The sequence below is a fragment of the Daphnia carinata genome, chromosome 3 (assembly GCF_022539665.2).
Source record: "Daphnia carinata strain CSIRO-1 chromosome 3, CSIRO_AGI_Dcar_HiC_V3, whole genome shotgun sequence".
Classification (NCBI taxonomy): domain Eukaryota; kingdom Metazoa; phylum Arthropoda; class Branchiopoda; order Diplostraca; family Daphniidae; genus Daphnia; species Daphnia carinata.
Window position 1 is genome coordinate 12,609,006 of NC_081333.1, and position 24,455 is coordinate 12,633,460.

Consider the following 24,455-nt stretch of genomic DNA (forward strand, 5'->3'; position numbering starts at 1 on the left):
GACGTCATCGTCTATCGTCACACACTGCCACTATGCATCGATGTGATAGAATACGCAAGGCAATAAAAAAGCGCAAGCACACACGACTCTCTTCTCCACCCTTACAAAAGCTGTTCTTTTTCTTCCCAGCAAAACGAAGTAGCAGAAATACCAATGGGAATGAGACAACTGGTGACGTCGTTTCCAGCAGGGCGTAGCCGTCAGGATGTGGAGGTGGCGAAATTTAAAAAAAAAAGGGGGGGAACTTGTAGTCGACTGAAACGAAAAAAAAAAACGGGGGGGGGGACTTTACTATCGTCACGTCTTTGACGTCAGCAAAGATTTTCCCCATCTGTACGTAGGTCCATTAAATGTACTTATGTACTCTCCGAGGCCCGTTTCAAGATGCCTTTCTTTTTCTTGAGTCTTGATGCTTTAGATGTGATTGTGCAGTAGCCAACTAGCCATTTCGATGCTGTACAGAATTTCAAATTCATTATCGAATATCGATAATGAGATGCTACGTTCCAGCGGTTGTTTTCCCTACACCTAAGGCTTGCAACGAGATCTACGGTGAAACACGAGAGCCTCTCTTGCTAATGATAAACTCAAACGAGAAACCCAGTGAAAAAAGGAAGAAAACAAAAACAAAAAAAAAAAACAAACAATAAAAGAGGTAAGGGTAACGTACAACCTCAAAAGCCGTTGTTGGGGGGCGTTTTTTATTTCCTCGGTCGTTCAACTATTAGTAAAAAGAAAAGGAGAAGAAAATAAAAGAAGATCACAAAGTATCGCCTTTTTTTTTTTGCCGATACACATAACAAAAAGAAAGTATGGTTTCTCGTTTTCGCTCCACTACTCCTTTTTGCGATATGTTTTCAAGGTAATTTTTACCTCCTCAGGCCAGGTGAAATAGAAAGAACGAAACAGCGGCACGTGTCGCCTGTAAAGTGTGTATCTCTTTTGTGTGTGTTTTTTTTTTTCGTTTGGTTTGTCGAAAATGTTTATATAACACGCAACACAGCAAACAAAATAAAATGTGGAAATTTCGAACAATATGCGTAAAGTCATGAACACACACACACACACACGAAAAAAAAAATCAGATAAAATGTGCGGAATTAGTGAAATATATCATTTGCGTGTTTCAAGTGTTTTTAGCGTCCGGCAAAATCAAACAGAAATCGATTGTAGTGTATGAACGTTTAGTGGTTCTCTTCTTGTGTTTCTTTGCTTTAAAAAAAAAAAACCATAGTACGATGGTCTTTTTGTTTTTTAATTGGCTGATTTCGATAGCAGTCAAGGGGGGTGGAAGGGGAAAGAAAAGTTAGGAGAACTGCTGGATGGCGAAGCAAGACGATGTGTGTTTATGGCGGACAGAAATGGATGGAGTCATATCGCTTTTTTTCTTTCCTTCTTTCGTCTGGATATGAGGGAGGAGTTGTAGATATTATATGACGCAAACTTCTAAAGGCCGACTCCATTTGAGCAACAATGGCGACACTAGTCTCCCTCCACCCGCCAGTGTAGGAAACAAAAGCAGACCGTTGCTAAGTCGTGAGTAATGGACACGAAGATATAGAAAAGTACAAAAAAAAAAAACTAAACAAAAAGTGGATTGCTAAAATCGATTGAAATGGGAATCCAATAATCTATTCTTCGTCTTTCCCTTAACGTAGAGACGTCGGGTACAGCGTTGCTGGGAACGGCATGAAAAAAACAAACAAGTCTAGTGTGTTTGCGAGTGCATAGATATTGTGAAGTACAAGTCGCCATCGTTGGATATTACAGGCCGCCACGAAGCGGAGCAACGCCAAGGTTGACAAAGATTTCCTTGGACACGGCACACACACAAGTTGTGTCAGTGGCATGGAAAACTCTACAACAACGGCGCGTTCTTATTGAATGAAACAACAGCACCCCGTGTGTGTGTGTGTGTGGACAAGAGAAAATTCTCTTTTCTTTTTGGGAAGGGCAGGGGGAAGTTTTAGAAATGGTCTATTTTAGTTATAGCATCATACTTTTTAGCTGCTTTTTTTTTTTACATGTGAACATATAGTCAGCAGACACGAGCATACCAAGTCCTGTGGGATATCTTATAGACAACCCGCGGGACTTCATAACTGAGCACAGCCTATAGCACACGCAAGATGGACGATCGCGAGCATCTTAGATATAATAACACACACACACACACACAAAAAGGATTGGAGAGAGAGAGAGGTAGACAATTCCGTTTCAATCGGGAGCGAATGAGACATAGACTGAGAAAAAATGTTAGTATAACTTCCGTTCAGGATCCTCTTTGGCCTCCCCCCCCCCCCCGCGTCTTTGCTGACGCTGATCGATAAACAAGAGGGGGACCATTTGATACGATTGAAGTGGTCGATTGCAGCAGCACAAACACACCGTGATGTCTGTCTATTTTTTTAGAAAAAAAAAAGAATCACGCTCTTAGTAGGATTGAATTCGATAGGAAATATTATTATTTTTTTTTTGAAATGTCTGCTGTTATATCGCAGGCGGAGACGCATTTTTTCGGGAGGCATCGGGATGCGAGACACTAAAAGTGACGTGTTGCGTGGAGCTTTATTAGCACGCCCCTCAAGAGATGGGCCTCAAAAGAAGCCCTCTAACAAACAAAAAACGCCCTTTCTTTTATTATTGATTGTTAAATGGCCCTGCAAAATAAAGGAATTTGTTTTTCTCTTTTTCTGCTCCGTCAAACGCACAGCAGACACTTAATATAATAATAATAAAAAAATAAATCCCGCATAATTTTTTCTATTCCCCCCTTCAGTTCTTTTCAACAAATATAATAATATCGGCGACTGTTGGCTCGTTCGGGTCTAATAAAAGGAGAAAACAAAAAAAAGGAAAAACATCTACGATGACGTCTTTGGCATTCCGCCTGCTGTTTTTTCTTTTTTCAGGATGAAACCGTTTGCCCGACACTATGACTAGTCTCTGGTACTCTATCGTCTGGCGAGTCCATTTTGATTAATAGTCATCTGGCTCGCCCTCTTTTTTTTCGTTCTGTTGTAAATAGTGGAGAAATGCAGGAGCCCATCAAAAGTCTTGCCTGCCTTCCCTTTTATTTGCTCTGCCATTTGATTTCGACTACACGCCGCTCTTTCGGGAATCACATAAAAAAATAAAAAAAAAAGGTACGAATAAAATATCTCAGCTTTCCCTCCGTCGTCTATTGTCCCCGATTCACGAAAATGTCCGTGTCTGGTGCCCCTCAATGGCATATATAGTACACTAGGTCGTGCATAATCTGATCTCTCTCTCTTTGTTCTCCCTTTTGCGCAAAGAGTTCGGAAAAGGCTGGCGTTTCGCACATCGTTCGGGAAAACAAAACAAAACATGAAAAATAAAGAAACGAAAGCAGGGGGGGGGGAGGACGGCAAACATTCTGTGTGTGTGTGTGTGCGCTGGAAGAATTCAAGATGGGAGATAGAAGACAATAAAAACGACCTTTTGAAGCGACGTGAAAAAAACAAACAAAATAGATGTCAGAGTCGCCAAATGTGCATAAAAAAAAGGGGAAGGAAATGATGAAAAGGAAAAACAAGAAAATGGTACATATATATATATACCTTATATAAAAGAAAGATGCAATAAGAGACGGTAGTAATGTGATGGTTGGTTGCGTGCAATGTGCGTCTGCAGATATATGTATACGGTTCTTGCCAAAACAGAAAAATAAGATAGTCGGCCGTCTAGGCGCCATTGGAAGAAAACTGGCCAATAAAAAAACTGCTGGAGAAACAAGGAAAAACAAAAACACACATGGCGTTTCTTCTTTTTTTTTTTTTTTTTTTTTTTGTCTTAAAGGAAGTTAAAAACGTATTCAACAAAAGCCGCTGAACGTTCGTAAACTACTTGATCGATTTTCTGTTTTCTTCTTTTTTTTTGAATGTCCTCAAATGATTTCGATTGAATTCATTCCTCTTCTTCTTCCTCTTCTTCTTCTTCTTCTTCTTGAGGTTGAGCAACGCTAACGTTTGTTTCTTCCTCTTCTTCGTTTACAACAACCGGAGCTTCTTCTTCTTCTTCTTGCGCCGGTTGTTCTTCGTCCACTGTGGCTTTCCTTCGGATGGGTTCCTCGTCGTCACCCCAAGTGAATTCGGCCACAGGTTCGATCGTTTCTTGCGGTTCTGCCAACATTTCTTCTGGTGTTGCTTCTTCGATGGGTGCGACATCTTGTGTCGCCATCTCTTCTACTGCCACATCTTGTGTCGCCATTTCTTGGGTCGCCATTTCTTCTGGTGCCACATCTTCGGCCATCGCTTCTTCCGCTGGTATTTGTTCTTCTTCAGCCACTACAGCTGTTTGTTCTTCTATCACCTCCTGCTCACCTTCTGCATTCTTCCGCCGATTAAAGATGAAATCTTCTCCGCCTTCCCAGATGTCGTCTGTGGGGACCTTGACGGTCCAAACATAAGTCCATCAATTTTAAACGTTCAGATTGCAGGAAAAAAAAAAGTGTGAAACGCAATAGAAGAATGGTGTGTGCGTGAAGGGAGTCCGTTGAATGGGCTCGTAAAAATTGAGGAAAAAAAAAAAGAAAAGGCAAAGCCATTCAGGTTTATTAATATTTCTTCAAGAGTTAAATAAATATCCCAAAGCGAAGAAAAAACTCAAATGACAAACTGGCACGGCGAAAAAGGCGAAGAGAAAAAAAAAAAAAATAAAAGTGAAAACGAGAAGTGTATAGAAAAGAATTAGTAATTGGCTTTCGAAGGGTATTATTGTGTGTCAATATTTCGGGAAAATGAAAAATAAGTGCGCAATAAAAGGGAGGACGAGTTTGATTGTGTTGGATCTAAATGGAGAGAGAGAGAGAGAGAGAGAGGTGCATTACTGGGATTGATTGAATCAGTTGGGTTTGATTGGCTCTACTAGAATCTATCACGAAAACACGGATAATGAATGATTATTTCTCAAAAAACGGCCATCAATCAAGTCACATAATGAGCGAGGCGTTTTTCAAATACAACCGTTCGTGTTGTCAATTGTCTCGAAGCAACCCCCGCCATTGTTTGTGAAAAAAAAATTCAATTAAATTAAGAAAATAAAATAACTATTAGATGGCAAACAGAGAGGAGAAACAGAAACGCGTTTTGGTTTGGTGCACAACCATAGTGAAATGTGTGTTTTGTGTCGGTGCGTATGTGTGTGCGTGTTTTGGGAGACAACTTCAAATGTTATTTTCCATACGATGCGACAGGCTGCCGGCGAGTGGAACGGAAGAACGCGGAATTATTTTGATGTCATCCACGGTTAAAAGCCGCCCAGTTAATTTCAAAATTAAGTTAAGAAAAATGTTTCGAGTTTGTGTTCGTGTCAGTGTTATTCAGTTTTTGTCATGTGTCAGTTGAAGAATCTTTTCAATTTGCAAAAAGAAAAAAAAAAAAAAAAGACAGTTAATTAAAATTGTTTAAAAATTAAGAGTTAAAGAGTTGAAAAAAAAAAAAAGATGTTAATTTAAATGTTGATTTTGTTTCTTTGATTTGTTTTGTTTGTTTTTTAGTCGGTGCTTACTGCAACTTGTTCGGGGGCGGCGGCAGTTTCTTCGGCTGCGGCTTCCGGCTCGGCAGGAGCGGCTGCTGGCTCACTTTCTTCGGCAGCGGCGAGTTCGGCAACCACGGGCTCGGGTTCCGGTACTGGCATTTCAACTTCTTCGACTACTTCCGGCTCCTATTAAAGAACAACAAAGATTCTCGTCTTATTTATATTATTTGACTAGCAAACTAGAGAATCCAATCAACAGCTTACGGGTTCGGGCTCGGGTTCCGGTTGTGCTTCTTCCACTGGAGCACTTTCTTCCTCTTCGACAACAGGCTCGGGATCAAGTTCAGGTTCAGGTTCGGGTTCCGGTTCCGGCTCGGGAGTTGGTTCCTTAACCTTGGACTTCTTCTTCTTCTTCTTCACTTCTTTCACCTCTTCTTCGGGTTCGGGTTCGGGCTCCGGTTCCGGCTCAACTTCGGCCGCGTAGTTGTCTTCCGGTTGCGTTTCATCGGCAAACGCAACAGTAGAAGATTCCGTTTCAACTGGCAAAGCCCATGGATCCTCGTCTTCCGGTTCGTCGTCATATTTGGTGATCATCTGCGCCTTGCGCTCCTCGGCCGCAATTCGGGCAATCTCTTCGTTGGCCTGGGCCACCTTCTTGTTCACACGATCCTATTCCGAACAATTTAAACAAAGATTTATTCCCCGCATCAGTACGTCGACAATCTCATTGGCAAAACACGACATCAAAGAGCAGGAAGATGTTTTTTTTTTTTCAATATTCCAAAGGATGAAGTAGAATGCCCTTCTGCCTTAATCAAAGCGAACAATCATCATGAAGAAAGGGCAGCCGATGAGGGGAATAGTTGGGAGCCGTTGCTGGGCAACACAAATTCAGATTGAAAAGCAAATGCCAAGGGTGTCGTGGAAATGTCCGTTCAAATATGGAAATAGGATAGCAGCTTGTGCGCAAGACACGTGACAGCTTACCACGATGCGTTCGGGATCCCTTTTCTCGTTGATGCGTTTCCGCGCCGAAACCCTTCGTGCCATTCGCTGATCCCTCGTCGTGTACACAACTGAAAATACAAGGAAGAAGACAGTTTTTTTTTTTTTTTTTTTTCAAAAGAAGGTTTGAGAAACGTGGCACGTGCGCAATCCAATTGACAAACAGTGAAAAGCTTTCGAGAAAAAAGGGAGAACAGGGAAGAGCGCTGGATTTAAAATGAGGGATAGACAGGCATTCAAAACCAAGGGTTTCAGGATCGTCTTGTTATTGACGATACCCATCCAATGAGCGCAAGTGCATGAATCGCAGATTGCGCTGGGCCGCCTTCCGTTTCACGTCATGAACGTAAGATATTTTCTCCTGAGGGGAGGTGAACGAGTACTACAAAGATTACGGTGTAGGTAAATGATTGAAAATGGGGTAGTAGGGTAGGGAATGAAAATGATGGCAATGTAAAAAAATATTTTGAGTTCGTATGACAGACCTGGTCCGGTACTGTGTGCCCGTCGTGAACTGCGGATGTAGTGAGACAGGAAAGAGATTCCGCATTTGATTTTGCTGTCATCATCCGAGTACTTTGGAGTGCTGCGTTTAGACTGCGGGTAATGTCCTGCATAGGAAATGCATGCCAAATGACCTTTGCCTTGTTAATATGCAATGTTACGTGATTAATGAGTTATGCAATAAGCAAAATCAAATAGGAAAAACAAAAGAAAAGAAATGAAAAAAAAAGAAAAGAATAATCAACATGATTGAAATCAAACAGACACGACGATAATGGCTGGTGTGATCGATTTCGGATGAGATCAATATTCGACACGTGTCCAAACCATCAAACACCTGAATTCTTTACACATGGCGACCAAACGAAGCCGGTCGTGACACAACACCCCAATGAAATTGTCCGACAAAAATGTCTGATCAAATATCGTGAATAGTTAATGACACTTTGGACATTTAAAAACACCATTCAATAAAATGGTCTAATTTTGAAATGTAATGGCATTAATGAAAAAAAAAAGATCGTATTGCTAACCGATGGTGGTTCTGTAGCTATCGGAGTCCCTGCTGGAACGGCTGGACAAGTACATGGAGTGACGCGAATCATAGGAAGGCGATTCATACATGGATGAATCGCGTGACCTCAACGACGACGGCCGAAAGTACGAGCTGGAACTGGCCCTCTCGTAGTCGCTACTGCCACTCAAATAGCTGAATCAAGAAATCACAGAGACTTGTCGAATCATTGCGATATTCAATTGCTGGCCAATTTTGCATTACCGAGCCGAGTTGCGGCCAGCCAACTGAGACGGTTCCATGTGGTAATTATTAACAGGCGTGTAGCGATTGAGGACGGTCGAGGCTGCATAACGCCAATTGCGCATATCATCTTGGATATCCTAGTAACCAGAAATGATGTTCAATTAGATGCAGTAATAACAAGAGAAACTCAATTGCCCGGCATGTGGGCCATATTAAATAATATCTCTTCATTAAAGTGCAATTGCTCTCGATTGAACGGTAGAACAAATGCCAATCGAAGGATGTAATAACTCGTAATCATAAAATACATCATGAAAGCGGATGAACCACTCCATTTGCCCGTTTCGGAGAACTTGTCCGTTGCTCCAATTTCTATAAAAAAAAAACATTTGAATGGACTTGTTGTTAAATCCCCCACCTTATTCTCGTCCAACGACTTGATTGTTCCGCCCCAGATTTCATTTTTTTTTCCCCATCAAATGCGCTTCATTCTGATCTGGAAACGTGACCTAACTATTGATTTCAAACGGCCGAAACGACTTTTGGTCTGGCCAAAAAAAAAAATTGCCCATCATTCAACATCACGAAGCTCCCGCATCCTCAAAAAATTTTTTTTTTATCGATCGCATAACAATCCGCCATTTTTTCCCCTTCCAAAGGCCCAGGTTTCCTCCTTCGTTCCCCCGGATTGCATCAATTCCCATAACGTTTAGATAAATTAAATTATCGAACGCGTTTTTTTTTTTGCCTCCCCAACATTTTGCTAGTAACCCGTTCTCTGCGACCTTATAGATTTGAATTTTCCTCGGTGCAGACTGACAATACATCATCATCATATTGCCCTTTCCTTTCCTAGCGCAAGCGAAAACCGAATTTTGTTTTGTGTGCGTAAGCAAATTGACATCCCGCAGCGTATTATTCGAAGAAAGGTTGGACTTACTTGCATCGATGTTGCGAACGTATCCTCCAAATAGGAAGCGGGATTATATTTGGGCACTACTTGAATCAGGATTGGTTCTACAGCGTCCGAATAGAGTGCGCTCATACGATGGGCCGATATCGGCACGGAAAACATGGACGGTGGGGCCGAGGGTGTCAAACGTTGATGAGCGATCCTCGGGATGGATCCGTGATACGTTTGCGCCTACATATAAAAAAAAAATGATTAGAGCGACATGGCCGCAAAAAAACAAAAAACAAATATTGATTAAACGTCCATTCATTTGCCACAAAATGATAGCAAAGCATTATTGCAGAACAAGCTTTTCGTTACACATCGAGATTGACTCAGTTATGATTTCATATCGAATAAACGTATTAATGTTATCGAACATTCTTTCTACGCGTGTACCCTTTCACTAGTATCTTTTCAACAAAAGCAATAACACACATTTTTTTTTTTAGTGATCAGTTGAAGTCATTCAACGCTAACACAGAAACGGCAAAGAGCAAAAGATAGGCGTGTGTAAATGTTTTAAAGAAAAATTTCAAAATAAAAGCAGCGAAAAAAAAACCCATCATGCGGAGATTGTTAGTGGCGATTTGTTTTGTTTTTCTCGCCATCTACCATTGCGTAATGAGTAGGCCAACGCCCATTTTTTTCACCTACATTTTGAATAAAGCCATTATTAATGAATGAAGAATGTTGCCATTCGTTGCGCATGACCCAGAAACGTTGTGAACCTCCAAGTTGCCTTATCAAGACGGTTGTATACGAAACAAAATGAGCTGACATCCAATCTGATTGTCTTTTCCCGGTTTTTGATTGCGAAATGTTTCCAAGTCATGCTGGACAATGATGCCCGTAGGAACGGTGAACGAAGAGGGCAGTGGGAAAGTCCTTGGCTTATTGACGTCAATGAGATCGTGCATCAGCACATTTGAAGGTAATTTTTCGTAGCGTGAATGAGGGCCGCGTCGTTTGCAAACAAACGACGGCATAACAATGGCCGCAATAAGGGTAGGTGGACTAGCAAGCTAATATAGCTTCGATGGGCAGTCAGAGCCAGTCAATAAACAGCGGTAAATGAACCTGCATTAATGTTTGCACACGCAGCCATAAAAGAGTCACGATCGACTGGCAAAGAATGATTTGAGATGAGCCCCCAACTCGTCGCTGTTACGCAAGCACATATGCCCCCTCCCCATTTCGGGTGGTCGTCGAACGACGTTGGTTTTACTTGGAAAATTGACAGGAAAGATCGCGATAGATGGATCACTAATTCGCAGCGAAACGACGTCTAGCGGTTCGAGCCTTTTTTGAGAAATGATCCAAGTTTTATGTTATGTCGTTAACGATTGGCCGGTTAGTCGTCAAGCAATCGATTTAGATGGGCCATTCAATTTGATAGAAAGCTTTTTGCGAGAGTATTGGAACAAAAAGATACCTTGCCTATTCCTGGTAGATGGTGGAAGTACACCTTAGCGGGACGGTGATGCTACGTGAATAAAACGAGGAGATATGCGTAATCCCGTAAGGAATTAAATTGGAATTTCACCAAAAAGATTAACGATTATTTACTGTTCATTCAAAAATGCCCCCCCCCTTTTTTCTAATTTTATTTGATAAGAAATTTTAAGATTTTAACCGATCCCAACCCAAACAACGCACTGAAATTAACACGACATCAATATAAACTACTTGACTAATGCAATTCTTTTGAATTATTCAAGGAAGTGATTAAATATGTTCAGGTCGATCCATTCGCGATTACGCTTGATAACGAAACACACCAACATAGAGAATGAGCAAATTAATTTGTTACTTGAGTGACAATTGTGAATAATTGCTCAAGCCCAAATGTCAGTAAATGAGACACGAACGAATAAAAGCAATGAAATGTGCGACAAATTAGGTGATTCCTAAATTCCTAAGATATTTATAATTGTATGAAATTCTACAATTAGAAATATCATTGCAATGACGTAACAGACTCTCAGTTCGCCAAATCAAATACGATAAAATGGGCAACATGATTTTAGAAGACTCGTGAATCAAAATGTCAAAGTTGATTATGAAGGTGCTAATGAACGATATATGCGCGAAAGTTTTAAGACTGAAACGGCTTTAAGTTCGAATGGGTATTTGATGAATGCCAAAGCTGCATAATCGCAAGATCCCCCCAAGCCAAGGGAAAAACATCGGCCGGAATAAAGTTAAAACAAAACTGAAAATGTCAAAGGTTCGCAGCGGATTATCACGGATAGGTACGCGAATTTCTTAATAAATCATAATTCCATTCGTTCGCCATACGCTCAGGCTAGCGGGATTCGCCATATCTCCGCCTTTACATCTCCAAAAACGTTCGTGGGGCACGCTTGGCTATCGGTGCGTGCTTCGTGGGACGTGCTACCAGACAAAGTGCACACTAAGTTTCGTGTAACTGCCGTCTGTAGAACATTGCGGGTCTTCTTTTAATAGAGAAGAAGGCGTGTGTGTAACAGAAGCACGAGGGCATAACGGACGCTTAAGTTCGTGTGTAGGTATACAACATGCGTCCACGGACTTTGTGGCCGTACGTGCAAAGGTGGAGGGCAACGACGCGCGTAGACGCCAGAAGCCTACACCCCAACCCGCGACATCTGGCCTTAAGTACACCTTCAATGTTGGCATACGGCAGAGGAACCGAAAGAAAAACGAGCGTACGGGAATGGCATCATTTGATCCGCAGCGGGCGTCCAAAGTGAAAGTTGATGATGCGCGCAAAAGAAAAGAAAAGAAAAAAAAAAGGACCAATCAGAGAAAGGAAGAAAATGTCGTGACAACTTACGTTCCAGGCCACGTGACATACGACATAGGGCGGGGTAATGTCAGGGCGTCACGTGAGACAGGGACGTAGGTCGGCCATTACAAAGACTAATTAGCTTTCAAAGCCATGCAAGTCATCGAACCAATTAATTTAGCCAATTCTCTTCTGTTTTGTCCTTTTTTTTTGTCCTTTTTTAAATGTTCATTTCTTGTAAAACTCAACGCAGGGTGGGGCACAAATGAATCCATAAGGTGAAAAAATGGCTATTTTTCAAGGACAAATCCAGACTACATTTAGCCCGCAAATTATGTTTTGAGGCATTTGGCATTCAGATAAATGGACACGTCGCAAAGCCAATCGCCACCACTCCCATGTTTCGCCTGAAACCATCCAACTACCAGCCGTTCAAATGAAATCGTTCCAGCATTTATTGTGAATTAGCCAATATAATTTCATCGACTACGAACCTCCGGTTATCTTTGCTTAAAAATAAGGCGCGAAAAGCGAGAAATAAAATGATAATAATACAAGAGTGTTAACAGTTTTACGAGCCCCATAATTTTACCGCAACGATGTGCATCGTATCACATCACAACAATAGCGTCAGTCGAATGCGATCGGGATAAATTTCAAAGATGCCCAAAGGGCATATCGATAACGCGACACTCTTAAAAGACAAGAGAGCACTTATTTTAAATAGCTGCTCAGTTTGCAAACGAGATTGTTCGGTTATGCTTTTGTTTTATACGATGACGCATTACTTTCTGCCCACAAAGCCCTACTTTCCTCAATTTCATCGGAGAACAAAAAAAAATAGCAGAATAGACGTAAATGGCGTGAACGAGATTATTCGATTAGTAGTTAGCTCTTGAGCAATGTTTTTTGTCAGTGATATTTGAAAAAAAAGAAAGCGAGAATGACGATAAATCTGCACACCCATCAAGTCTACAGGATGCCGGGGGAGCCATTAGCCGAAGTTGTCCGGCGGACGCGGTTTGAATGGAAGCAACAACAACAACAAAAATGAGTTGCGTGAAAAAGAACAAAACGAAAAAGCAAAAAGCTGTAAAGGGCAGCCGAACGAGAGAAAAATAAGATAAGAATATGAGGATACAAGTAGCAAGCCAGCTTGTGAGTGGCGCAAAAGCCTATTTTCAGTTATACGGCCGTGAGCCGCAAAAGGCGGGCGTGAGCGAACTGGGCCAAACTTACCCGAGGAGTCGACACCGAATAGATGGATGCGCGCGGATAGAACGAATATGCAGAAGGATGATAATCGCTCCAATACGACGCCTATTGTGCATAATTAGACACATTCCATCAAGTTAGCATCTGCTTCAGCTAATGCGTCATTATAGCTCCTCAACGGCGGCCACGGAGTTCAATTTACGATTTTGTCAGTGAGGCAGCAAGTTACAAAATAGCCTAATGTGAGGGACCCCATTGACTTTTTACATTATAAACAAAGCAGCAAAATTCCCGGCCTTTCATTTTTCAGCTTGCAATTTTCATTAGTTATTCCGTTCGGATTTTTTTGGGCAAGCTTGCCGCTCCTTTCGCCACCCACCTCGACTTCCTTCAGAGCTTATTTTAGTCCCGGAAAAAAGGCAGAAGCCATGCAGACCCCCCTCTTTTTTTTTTTCTTTCTTTTGTTGCGTTATTTTTTTTATACAACGGGCACTGCCGCTACCGTCCGGCACGCCGAGGCGTCCATTTCTATTCCCGTCCCTGTATGAACTCAACTCTTTACAAAAAAAAAAAAGCGTGGGCGCGTGATTTTTTTTTTGTTTGTGTTTGTTTTAAATGGTTGCTATTCATTTCGGGTCGGGAAGGGATTTTAACGCCATTTTCTAAAAGGCGGAAAAAAACAAGAGAAGCACATCATCTCAAATGTATGGGTTCGCAAAGAGAACCTAATATCCTTACTGTGCATATCCGTCATCAATTTCGGTGGGCAGCGCACTTTTGAACAACAAAAGAAAAAGGATAAGCGACTCGAGTTGGTTTCAAAGACATTAGCCAAGGAATGTGCGGGCCACTACCCAAATAAACTCGCCGTCACAAAGCTGCAAAGACGGACAACGCGCTCGAGTGAAAAAAAAGAGAAACACGTTAAAGAGTCATTTTTGGCTTCCGCCTTCATCTTTCTTCCCTTTCGTCGACTTCCTACTCTTTTTCCTGTGACACTCTTACACCGGCCAGTGGGGCCATTCTACTAGCCGGAGCTCACCGAGACGTTGGTGAGAAAGAGCCTATTAAGGCCAGATCTGCGAGTCCCGGTGCGACTGCTGGTGGCAAAGGACATTCAAAGTCGGAAATGAAAAATAACAAGTGGTAGGGGGGGGCCAACGACAAAAGCCTTTCGTCATCGCTGGGCAACGCCTGAAAAAGCAATCATTTTCGATGCGATCGTTTCTGCCTATCACCAGCACACGAGAAATGAAACCTCCACTCTGAGCGAAATCCAATTCGAACGGAAATATGCGGTCAAACGGGACCCACCGACAGTTGGTGGGCTTGTCGGTACGTGTTGTTATTCGCCTCCATTACAAAAAATCATTTCCGCACATTCGACCTTCCTATTTCCCGACCACTGAACTCGTGCGCATTGTTGTCTCGTATTGACCTTATCCAAGAAAATAAAAATATCTTATAAAAAAAAAAGAAATTTTTTTTTTTTGACATGAACGCAGAGAAAGTGTGTTACAGATTCTTGGCGTTGGATTCGGCTGTGACGTGTACGATCGCATTGCCAAGAAAATGGTTCGACATGTCAAAAGGAAGTTGCTGATGGTTTCTGTACCCAATGAGCGAACCCTAGTATCGCCGTACGTGCTGATGAAGACATTGACTCAAACAAAACAAAAGCCCCAGCGGAAAAAGCATAAGGTAAACAAGATCAACGACCAACTTCTACATCGTGGGGATCCAAATAGGAAACGAAAGAGTTTTTTGCCGATATGAGTTGGCACAAACAAGACAAAAGTTTTCACTGTAGACGCAAATAAAATTGAAAACAAAAAAAAAAGGGGGGGGGGGGGGGGGGTAGGATAAGATCACGTGTTTTTTCTCCCGTCCAAAATTAGATCCCGGAGGTGCTGGGAGCACAGGATTACAGGATCTATTAGGAAGGAAGTTGGCGTAAACACAGCCTACGCTCCGTTCCCACATTTTTTTTGCGATTCATGCTAAGATAAGTAAACTGGGAGTTCGGCAATCAACCCATCACTCTTCCCCTTTGGCAAGATGAATCTCGATGATTGCTTGCCCACCCATTTCGCAAAATGTCAGCTGTGACGGCTGTGCAAAAACAGAAAAAGCGTGGAAAATAAGAAGGGAATGAGAGCAATGATTTTAGCGATTCAACGTCGAATCACTTCCGCTTCCTTTTGTTTTGTCTTCCGTTGTCAAACGCATTCGACTTAATAATAACAACGCCAACAAGTATGTTCTAATGGGCCTATCAAGACGCTGGATCTTTTGATGTCGTTTCTAAGCGTGGCAAGGCACGAAAACCTGATTATTTCATTTCTCTGGCTGTTTGCTTTACCATTTGAGAAAAACTAATTTTTGAGTACCTCGATTCACGAAACGGAAAATAAAAAAGACAAACGTAATTAGAGAATTTCATTTCCCCAATAGGGAAAACTCACCGGCATGTAGTTGCTACGCAGTGACGATGTGTAGGATGATGACGACGACGAAGGGCCATAAGAGCCACCATATCCTCGTTGACTAGAATAGTAGCCTGCCATTGCTATAGTTTCCTCCAGATCCGAAATTAAACGCCGATTGAATATGCAGCAATCACATCACCAGCGACAACGGCAATAAAAAATTGAATAAAATAAAAGAGTAAAAATACACATGTACAAAAGTTAATATAATAAAATAATTTCGTTCTTGTTACCCGGTTGCTTTTATGCAGTCGAATCCAGAACGTGAAAAGACCACTTTTAATGAACAACTGCACGATCGGCCCAGAGGAGGGAAAAGGGAAGTTTCGAATGGAAGGAGATGAATTGTCCTTCGTCCGGTCACCAAGAAGAGTGCGTCGTCGACTGTACTTGCAGTGGACGTGAAGATGCAAACCGACTCGAGATCCTCTACCTCCAAAACACAAGTCTTCCACAAGATCGCAAGCTTCCACAAGCTTCCACGAGCACTAAATTTAGATGCCACGGTCAATGAGAAATAGACATAAGAAAAAGGAAGAGAAAGAAAAGAAAATAGGAAGAAGGACGGGATAGAAAGGGGGGAAAAACAAAATAGAATTCACTTCTTATGGTTTCCATTCCCTTCATCTCATCTGCTTTGGCCCATTTTTGTCTTCATCTGTCTTGGCTTTCTTGGCACCACCTACGCATCGCTTTTCAACAATGGGTTAAAGAAATTGGCGGTGTTAACAAAATTTTAGAAGGTAGGACATTAGGCGAGAGTAACATCTCGTTTCACATCCAAAACAATCAAACTAAAGCTGCAAGGTCAATAATAAGCCCTACAGCTTACGTAGCAACTCTTGCGCCAAGCTTGCACAACGGCATCCGTTGCGCTTTCCAAATAAAGATAAAGACGAAGATTAATTGCTTTGCGTGGTAAAACGAAGCAAAAAGATTTCCGTCGGTAAATCGGGAATGCATTTTTGCTCCCCAAAATTAGCGACTTAATCGTTTGCGTCTATTTTCCTTCTTGTAGACGCTTTTGGGTTCCAAATGCGGATCTGCCTCTGCTCGGCTAGAACCCTAGGTGGTAGCACAATTACCGCTGTTTTCAACCAACTAATACGCGCATCAACATGTATCATCGCGTCTATTCGGAAAACAATCCTTACAATCCACTCTTTAATTCATCCAAAAATACGCGGCACTTTTGTGATAGGATTTTAGCGGCTTCGACAAATAGAACTTCAGGTGGTAGTGCTCCCGTGGACTCTATGTAAACTGTTAATTTGTACGTACTATTAGATAACTGAAACAGAAGTAAAACGTAAATGTCATGACTCACAGATGAAGTGATCTCGCGCACGGGTCAACTTCACGGTATCTTCTTTTAGATCTTCGTGTCGGAAAACATTGCGGCTACAAATATCATATCGTGCATCATTGACTTTTGCGATCTTTTTTCCGCCACCTTAAACAGCAATTAAAATATGAGCTTGGCTGATCCAACATATGAAACGAAAATGTTGGATAATTTTTAAACCCACCTGATGGGGCGTCTACCAAATCGATAACTCCGGGGGAAAAGCATTTTTGCAATCTTTCAGCGGCTTCACCTTCCACGTCTCGTAGTAGCTTTACTTGAGGCAGTAAACGATAAAAAGCAGTAGCTAGAGATCAGAAAATAAACGAGTAAGAACTTTAACAAGCGTTCTATATAAGGTGAAAGTTTCGTAAACAAACAGCTAACCAACAGGTGAAAATTTGGCGTGATCTCTGCCAGTTCCCTTTAAAGCATGGAGTTTTACATCGAGTTCATGACCGGGCCTCATTTTGGCGATAAGAATATCGTCGTATACTGGCCCCACTGCGTCTGGGCTAAGTAGATCTTTTTGGCCACCAAGTGGAATCCACTTCATGTGTGATGTTAGAACTAATAAAAAATGTATAATAAATAATTATTCAAAAAATATAGAAACTAGATAACATATTATAAATAGTTTCTCTTTTACCTCTGAAATCTCTGTATAAATCTTCAGGATTAGTGTGATCTTTAGTTCTAGAAGGATTCCATGAACATTTTACTTTTAATTCAAATTCTAATGTATCTTCTTGGGTACCTACTTCATCGCCTATTATTCACAAATTACCAAAATTGTTTGAAGTTTTCATCGAACAAGCAAACAAAGAGAACAGTTTCAAAATTTCATACCTTCCCTTCTAAACTCAAATAACCTTGGGTCTGCTTTCAAAGGAATCAACCCTAGCCTGTGTGCCAACACTTCATCTTGTATGATGGAGGTATTATTGAACATAAATACTCTGTCGAAAGCCATTGTAGGTATATCAGAAAGCAAGATTCGACGCAGAGCATTTGTCACAGACGGATCAACACCAATTATATCAAATTCCATCTCTAGGTTGTCAATGCGAATAACATTGATTTTCAGTTTCTAAGAAGTTTCATCATTATACCAAATCGAAGTTTTTAAAAAATTCATTAAGTTAAATACCTTCTTGAACTTTTCTAGGGTCCATGTATCGTTGTACCCATAATGATTTCCTGGAAAATTTGTGGCTTCCGCCTAGAGAAAGACTAGTCAACATATGTGGATAAACGGGTAGGGCGTATTGTCTTACGTTAAGGACTTCGAATTCAGTCAGGACAAGTTCATTTCTGCTTTCCTCGATGAACTGTTTGCTGGAAGAATATTTAACTTTGCTTTTACTCATTTTCGTACTTAGCCCTTAGCACGTGTCAGACAGGGAACCTTTCCTTTTGAAATCTCGTCTGCTAGTACATTCAAGTTAGTGAAGAAATCCTCCGATAGGTGAGTCACAGGCGTGTAGCGGGAAATTCAAATTGCAACTCGAATCAACTGTACTTACTGAGCACTATGCAAGGTTTAAAATTTCCACGCAATTTAGTGGCGTAGTAGATTTTTACAGAATCTCAATTTGCACTTTTTTTTATTTTCTGTGGCATAACATACTGGAAATACTGTACACAAGATAGAACAGGATAGGCAGCAAAGCATGACAATTAGTACGACACTTAAGGTATATGCTGCGGTATTCCGGCGTATCAAACAGAACCGAACTAAACTAATACAACAGCACTTTAGAGGACATCACATGAGCCACGAATATTTTATAGAAGAGAATAGTAAAGGGACATTTGCCCTGAGACTGAATCCCACAAAACCCCAAATTTCATTCTTCTTCGACCTCTGCTTAATTTTTGGCCTTGTTCTTTGACAAAATGTAGCGTGACATGACATCAATTCTAGAGTTGATTTTGGTGTCGTCTTCACGAGTTCTTGGTGTCCTACGTCTCGGCTGTGACGCTTGTTCGGCATAATCCTGTGGCACGGCCATCGGCTCTCTTTTGCCTTTAGAACACATAATTTTAACAAAAATTGGATAAGCTAAAAAAAAAAATAAAAAACACAAAAGAAACCAAGCGTTTCCTAACCAGAAGTGGTATTTTCCGAATCCGATTCCTTATTGGCGGAACGGCTGGAAGTGTACATGGAGCGCTGGGTGTCGTACGTGGGTGGTTCATACGAAGAGGAATCGAGCGGCTTCAACGAAGACGGTCGAACATATGAGCTGGAGCTCGAACCGCTTCTGTCATAGTTCTTGTCTTCATTGAGATAAGTCGCAAAAAAACGAGAAAGACTATTTCACTTTGCGTTAATTTCTGCTCAATTTTGTGTCAATTCATTATTCATTACCGAGTAGACGGCTGGGAGTTTGATTTTGCTGTGTAACGGTTGAGCGCAGAAGTGGTTGCCTGACGCAATTTACGTAGATCTTCTTCAATGTCCTAGGGAACACAAACAAAACAAGTATTGCACACTGGAATATGAAAAATATTTTAACAACCTAAACTGACTTCTAGTTTCAGTGTGGGTTCTGCGTCTCCATCATCGTCGAAGAGCGCGTCCACATTGATCCGTGGTCTCGTCGAAGAAGTTCTGACGGTTTCAAACTCGCCTTCGTCATCCACATAAGCGGAACGGTTAGGACGCGGACGGACGTGCTGGGGTTTCTCAAATTCAAAATCCTCATCGGCTTCTCGCTGGGAAGCCCGAGTGTACCGCGATTTTTCTTGCTGGGTCTTCATTGCGTCAATATCTTCGTCATCTTCGTCATCATACGGAGCTCTGTCACGGAGATATCCATCTCTCTCCCGTGCGAACATTGATTGTGGAAACTGACACGCGATCCTTGGAACGGCCCCTTGGTACCTTGGTGCCTACAGAAATTGATCAGGTTACTCATTACTTGCAATTCAGACGCAATGTTAACATATAGCTTTCGTATAAAATAAAATTTATTTAGACTATGTTTTTTCTGCTAGATCCGCTTCCTCTTTGGCCAGTGGCCATCACTTCTACACTTGCTCACCAACATCCAGAAATGTTATTTTCGGTTCTTGAATTAACCTGTTCCGCATTCTTAGCATCCAAATTTTACAGGCCGCAGTTCCGTATGGAAGGCATCCACACAAGATACGATGAGAGGCTTTGGCCGATATGAGTTGGCACAAAGTCAGGGGTTCAAAATTAGACTGCCGAAGGCGGTGCTGATGGGAGCGGGATTTTACGGGAGGAAGGAAGTTGACGTAAACACAGCCCATGCTCCTTTTTTTCGCAATCGCAGCAATTTACAGCATCATTGGCGTTCGTTAGATATCTGACATTCTACCCTAAGCTTATCATCCTAGCGCTGATCCGTTTGCGTACGAACTACGATGGACGTTTATATGAATGTTACTTAGAAACCCATAAAACACTGAAAAATAAAAAGAAAAAGACATTGTCTTTAAGCAAAAATTCTTAAAGGTAATTACAATTCTTGCGCTTTTTCCATTCGATTAGCTTTAAAATTTGTAGAAAGTCTGCAGTGTAGGATCAAATAGAAATGCCAACACCTGGATCATCGTGGCTTTTAATCTTCATGTCTTGAAAGAGCTCGGGTACCTTCCATTTTTCTTTCATTTGATTTTGAAAGACTTCTTACCATTCCTCAGCAGACACGTCATCGAGAGGTTCATTTTACCGTTTATCTTTCGTCCATCCGCGGGAAAGATTCCAGTCGCATTTTTATTTTTCTTGATTGTTTTGTTTAATTTGCTGGCAGAACGAAATTGGAAGATAAACATACCGGCATGCAGTTGCTACGCATTGCGTTTGGGTAGGGCATCATTGGAGGCATGGCATAGCCTCCACCATAGGGAGCAAACTCTCGTTGACTGGGTCGTTCATAGTAGTAATTTCCTGAACCTGCCATTGTAATCGTCTTCTCAATGTCCAGTGCAGTTAAGGAATATAACGGAACAGCAGAGAAAAACAATAAAAGTTAGACAACGTATAAAAAAATACATAAATTGCATTTTTTGCTTACCTGGTAGTCAGATATAATTTTTCAGAATAGTCCAAATGAATCGATGCTGTACAGCTATTACAAAACGTAAATTTTGATTAAAGGGAGCGGCTTTTTGTCGTCCGGCTACCAACAAGAGTTTGGCTTCGACTGTGTTGGTGGTATAGGGTGCAGAAGGAAACCGACGTGAGTCGTTCACCGAACAAAATTCGTGCAAGTTTTACATTGCAACACCCAGCGCTATATTTAGATGCCAAGGCCGTTGGACTTGGGTTGCTCAGCATTGGTTGAACAAGTTTCAAAGGCAATATATATGCCGGGCATCACGGATAAACTATACATCCAAGCGAGATGATAGTCGATGACGTCTTTGCATCATCATTCTCCGATTTTGAGCCTCCAATCAAACAAGATGTCTGCCATTTGAACACGGAAGAAGAAGCAGTACAGGATTTTTAGAAAGGGGAGAGAAGAAGTGGTAGGAATTAAAAAGGTTAACTCCGTCAACTTGCACAGAAGATTGCAAATGATAAACGGAGCAAAGATAAATCACTTTTGCCTGTTTTCACAATACTGAAGGATGTGCACACCCTTGTGAACACATCCATTGCTTGAGTCTTAATGATGCACAAGTACAAGTACCATACTCAGCACCAATCGAGCTCAGACCAAAGAGAATGTGATGTTCCGACAGGTTCCACTTTTCTCTGTTGATTTGCTTTACATCATACAGGAATTGAAACATGAAATCGATATGAAAACACAGACACTACGTAAAAGGGAAAAAAAAGATAACCTTACCGTCGGTACATGAACCAGAACTGTTACTATGCATTGAAACTATGTGACATAAGGTAACACACTTTCACTCTTGGCTGGGAATCCCCGAAACCCAGAGAACCTGTTTTCAGTCTAGGACATTCTAATTTCAGGGACTTTTATAATCACACGAAAATGGTATATAAGTTATTAGAAAACATTTTGATTTTTGAGCCTGCATTTTACGCATTCAGCGCTATAAGTTCCACGAAAACGCTTTCCCTTGATAGACGGGTTCATCCGGTAGTAGTGTCAAATCTAATGAATAAGATGAAGCATTCAACACGCCCATCGAAATCGTTGGGATAGTTTGTTCGGGTTGTTTGTTCTTTGGTTCTGCATTTTCTTTGCTCGTACTATTTCCAAAGATCCCAATATTCGATTATTTCACAGTCGATTTCTACTGTTGCATTATTCATAAGGCAATGGTTTTCACTTACTAGAGTCCAGGAAATTTCGGTTTCAATAATCGATTTTTCAACTGAAGTGATGTCTTGTGACTGGTATTGGGAGTGTGGATGCCGGGGCCTGTTTGTAGATGATCACCTTCCATGGGTGGGCACATGTCACTGGTAAACGCGTGCGTTCCTACGTTGATAACCTTCATGTGTCGATTCAGGATAAAGCTCAAATTAAAATCTTCGTCGTCTTCGCCAAGCGGATGGACCATGTTCTCGGCGACCTTTAAAAATAGCGCGACACAGGTATGAACGAGTAAACAATGACATTGATTACGTTTGACATACTTTTTTGCTTTTCCTTTTCAGATATGTAAAATTACCTTGAGCAATCCCAAATAAAAAAGAATTTGCAAAATTGCCCAGACTGGGAAGTAAACATCGATAGGAATATCCTTGTTCCCGGTGTCGATATTTTGCCGTCCGATTAGACTAGCAAAGACGAACGAATATGGTAGACAAGGTTACCACCTATTTGCACAGTCATAATAAAATGAAGGAGGGGATGATTGTGTCCGATGAAAACAACAAGGATATAGTGTTATTACCTGAGTATACACTACGAGATTTCCGGAAGGCAACACAAGAAAATAATTATTTGCATTTATGATGATTGGGAAAATAGAGTAATGAAATGGACATACCTAGAGGAATGGTAACCCAGTCATAACGCCACAAAAGGCCACATTTGGAACGGAAGTCTAAAAACTCCTGTAACGACAGATCAAATGAATGAACATTGACAACGTTGGAGACAGTATTAATATCCGGAATACCCTCATGATGAGTTGAGCACCATATGAATCAATTACGCGCCCTTGGATTTTAGCTTCTCGAAGTCGATGGCAAAACCAAAGGCCAGGCACCCAAAACAAGTTGCAATCGGCTTTCACTGCCTGTTCCGTATCATACAGGATAGGAAAAAGTTCACCATCAGCATATGAATTTAGTTAATGATTATCGCTTTTACCTTGAAGCACTCCATTTCTGCTTTCGTCATAAAACCTGGAGTATTAAATTAAGGACAATGATCAAATACAACAAATGAAGGTCTTCATTTTCATACCTGCATTGACAACGTCCTCCAGGGTGTTCAAACGAAACTTGACTGCTTCAGAAATAGTGCGGAAAACGAGGACAGCCATAAGGTTACAGTACTGCAAAAGTGTTTTCCGCAATAACTTTGATTCATTATCGCATCCGGGAATATACATGACGATGGACAGCATGATTCTAGGCAAAAGAACGACACAATCAAAGTCACATCAGGCCATCCAAATATTAATAAACGGGAAAAAAAATCTACCTGTCGGGCCAAGGTAATGCCAAACACTGCTGCCACCACCTAGTTGCTGTTTTAGCAAGGTCGTATGCGGAGACAAAAGCAAGATATGATCAATAAAAAGTACAAAATTTTAACACATTAAAAAGCTAAGAAAATTACCAACGGTGGTAACATAGAATCCCAAGATAAAGGGGAGGGGAAGCGCGCTCAAGTATTTCTCGCAATAGCGCACGATCTTTTCGAAAAAACTACTCAACATCAGAACTGTTAAAAAAATCGAGACAACGAGCTACTTTGCATCAAACTTGAAAATAAAAATACCTTTTCTGTTCACTATCGAGCGCCTGCAAAACAACAGGTAAGAAACAAAAGGGAGAAATTTAGAACTTGAAAAAAAAAAAAAACGTGAATATTAAACAGCAGCTTACCTGGCGATAAATAACGCTGATTGCGCAGAAGAGAACCAGAAAACAGGCGAGTTCTCTGTAACACAACTTGTACAATGATCCACGCCATTTGAAAAGGAGAGTCAGAAAACTTTTCTTCATATCCAATCCCGGCGTCTTCTTGAGATTCATTTTTCGCTGATAGAGTTATCTGACGTCTAAGGGATGCAAATCTCCTATGGGTACACTGACAAACAAACTAGACGTTTAACTATGCTGTTGAGTGCTTATGAACCATAACTTACATAAAATGAAATGAGAAAATTGCGAATCAACAGGCAGACTGTGATTGTTAGCCCGACTTTCAGGTTGGTAACACGGTGATCGTCTGAAGACGAAATTGCTCTGGCCAATGAATTGGCGCTGTCTCCCTCCCTTCCGCCAGGCGTTGCTCTTACTTTCGTAAACAGGTTTCCATTTAAAACATAAGAGGTGGGTTGGTCCTCAGGCTAATTGTTTCTTTGTGCTTACTTAAGTTGGTAGTAATGGACGTCCTTTTTTCCTGTGGTATCCAAGTCAGATGTCCTACTTGATTTATTTCCTATCAGTAACGGTATTGTAAAAAGAACTAGAACGGAAGGGGCAGGAAGAAGATGAGGAGATATAGGCAGGGAAAGACGTCTGAAAGCTTTCTTATATGACCACGAGTTACTTTTTTTGAGGTTGGATAACTTACGTACCTGAGATAGACCTATACATGGAGAAGTTCGTCGCCATCTGATTGAAGGTTTTTATTAGGTTACTACTTGCATTTTAGTTGATTATTATGCAACCTACGGTGAGTTGCCAATCCTGAATTGTTAAGGAAAAATGATTAGACAAGCAAGTTTAATATTTCACGTAGAATTTTCATTCTCATTGAACAACGAACGATTTTAAG

At 41.3% G+C, this 24,455-nt stretch overlaps 4 protein-coding genes across 11 annotated transcripts; all 4 read right to left on the reverse strand.

The window, feature by feature from the left end:
- Positions 1-916: 916 nt before the first annotated feature.
- On the reverse strand, positions 917-15,648 carry LOC130698428 (uncharacterized). Of its 7 annotated transcripts, none has more exons than XM_057521061.2 (12): positions 15,428-15,648; positions 15,171-15,274; positions 12,730-12,810; positions 10,156-10,206; positions 8,709-8,912; positions 7,787-7,905; positions 7,542-7,717; positions 6,990-7,148; positions 6,487-6,575; positions 5,764-6,168; positions 5,530-5,685; positions 917-4,410 (listed from the first exon to the last, which is right to left on the reverse strand). In XM_057521061.2, the coding sequence occupies exons 2-12, from the start codon at positions 15,270-15,272 to the stop codon at positions 3,928-3,930; spliced, it is 2,025 nt and encodes a 674-aa protein (XP_057377044.1). In that variant the 5' UTR covers positions 15,273-15,274; positions 15,428-15,648; the 3' UTR covers positions 917-3,927. The 7 variants fall into 7 exon arrangements, with proteins under 7 accessions (XP_057377044.1, XP_057377043.1, XP_057377048.1 ...); XM_057521060.2 differs by having other exon boundaries at positions 15,171-15,284; positions 15,428-15,647; XM_057521065.2 differs by lacking the exon at positions 12,730-12,810 and having other exon boundaries at positions 15,428-15,647.
- A 661-nt stretch (positions 15,649-16,309) lies between these two features.
- LOC130698437 (DNA-directed RNA polymerases I and III subunit RPAC1-like) lies at positions 16,310-17,960 on the reverse strand. The gene is made up of 8 exons (XM_057521081.2): positions 17,817-17,960; positions 17,690-17,761; positions 17,389-17,629; positions 17,189-17,308; positions 16,927-17,109; positions 16,724-16,846; positions 16,522-16,647; positions 16,310-16,457 (listed from the first exon to the last, which is right to left on the reverse strand). Exons 1-8 carry the CDS (start codon positions 17,907-17,909, stop codon positions 16,345-16,347), a joined length of 1,071 nt encoding a protein of 356 aa, XP_057377064.1. The 5' UTR covers positions 17,910-17,960; the 3' UTR covers positions 16,310-16,344.
- A 169-nt stretch (positions 17,961-18,129) lies between these two features.
- On the reverse strand, positions 18,130-20,950 carry LOC130698438 (uncharacterized). 2 transcript variants are annotated; one of them, XM_057521082.2, is made up of 6 exons: positions 20,589-20,950; positions 20,349-20,483; positions 19,075-19,437; positions 18,914-19,005; positions 18,652-18,857; positions 18,130-18,568 (listed from the first exon to the last, which is right to left on the reverse strand). In XM_057521082.2, exons 2-6 carry the CDS (start codon positions 20,472-20,474, stop codon positions 18,411-18,413), a joined length of 945 nt encoding a protein of 314 aa, XP_057377065.1. In that variant the 5' UTR covers positions 20,475-20,483; positions 20,589-20,950; the 3' UTR covers positions 18,130-18,410. The 2 variants fall into 2 exon arrangements, with proteins under 2 accessions (XP_057377065.1, XP_059350385.1); XM_059494402.1 differs by lacking the exon at positions 20,589-20,950 and having other exon boundaries at positions 20,349-20,486.
- Positions 20,951-20,966: 16 nt separating this feature from the next.
- On the reverse strand, positions 20,967-24,453 carry LOC130698452 (bestrophin-2-like). Its single transcript, XM_057521100.2, has 14 exons — positions 24,256-24,453; positions 23,821-24,116; positions 23,558-23,762; positions 23,451-23,473; positions 23,289-23,377; positions 23,151-23,196; positions 22,911-23,077; positions 22,815-22,849; positions 22,621-22,740; positions 22,489-22,555; positions 22,380-22,403; positions 22,168-22,298; positions 21,827-22,068; positions 20,967-21,742 (listed from the first exon to the last, which is right to left on the reverse strand). The coding sequence occupies exons 3-14, from the start codon at positions 23,705-23,707 to the stop codon at positions 21,583-21,585; spliced, it is 1,254 nt and encodes a 417-aa protein (XP_057377083.1). The 5' UTR covers positions 23,708-23,762; positions 23,821-24,116; positions 24,256-24,453; the 3' UTR covers positions 20,967-21,582.
- Positions 24,454-24,455: the final 2 nt, after the last annotated feature.

Excerpts from the sequence above, each read along its gene's own strand:
- LOC130698428 (XM_057521061.2), bottom strand. The coding sequence starts at position 15,272 with ATGGCAGGCTACTATTCTAGTCAACGAGGATATGGTGGCTCTTATGGC. Across the intron at positions 7,718-7,786 it reads GCTGGCCGCAACTCGGCTCG|CTATTTGAGTGGCAGTAGCG; the intron begins GTAATGCAAAAT and ends TTCTTGATTCAG. Across the intron at positions 4,411-5,529 it reads CCGCCCCCGAACAAGTTGCA|GTCCCCACAGACGACATCTG; the intron begins GTAAGCACCGAC and ends TGGACCGTCAAG.
- LOC130698437 (XM_057521081.2), bottom strand. The coding sequence starts at position 17,909 with ATGAGTAAAAGCAAAGTTAAATATTCTTCCAGCAAACAGTTCATCGAG. Across the intron at positions 17,630-17,689 it reads CCCTAGAAAAGTTCAAGAAG|AAACTGAAAATCAATGTTAT; the intron begins GTATTTAACTTA and ends GAAACTTCTTAG. Across the intron at positions 17,309-17,388 it reads ATTTGAGTTTAGAAGGGAAG|GCGATGAAGTAGGTACCCAA; the intron begins GTATGAAATTTT and ends TGTGAATAATAG.
- LOC130698438 (XM_057521082.2), bottom strand. The coding sequence starts at position 20,474 with ATGGCAGGTTCAGGAAATTACTACTATGAACGACCCAGTCAACGAGAG. Across the intron at positions 19,438-20,348 it reads TGCGTAGCAACTGCATGCCG|GCACCAAGGTACCAAGGGGC; the intron begins GTATGTTTATCT and ends CAATTTCTGTAG. Across the intron at positions 18,569-18,651 it reads TTCGGAAAATACCACTTCTG|GCAAAAGAGAGCCGATGGCC; the intron begins GTTAGGAAACGC and ends TGTGTTCTAAAG.
- LOC130698452 (XM_057521100.2), bottom strand. The coding sequence starts at position 23,707 with ATGAATCTCAAGAAGACGCCGGGATTGGATATGAAGAAAAGTTTTCTG. Across the intron at positions 22,556-22,620 it reads GTGCTCAACTCATCATGAGG|GAGTTTTTAGACTTCCGTTC; the intron begins GTATTCCGGATA and ends CTGTCGTTACAG. Across the intron at positions 21,743-21,826 it reads CCGAAATTTCCTGGACTCTA|TACGAGCAAAGAAAATGCAG; the intron begins GTAAGTGAAAAC and ends CTTTGGAAATAG.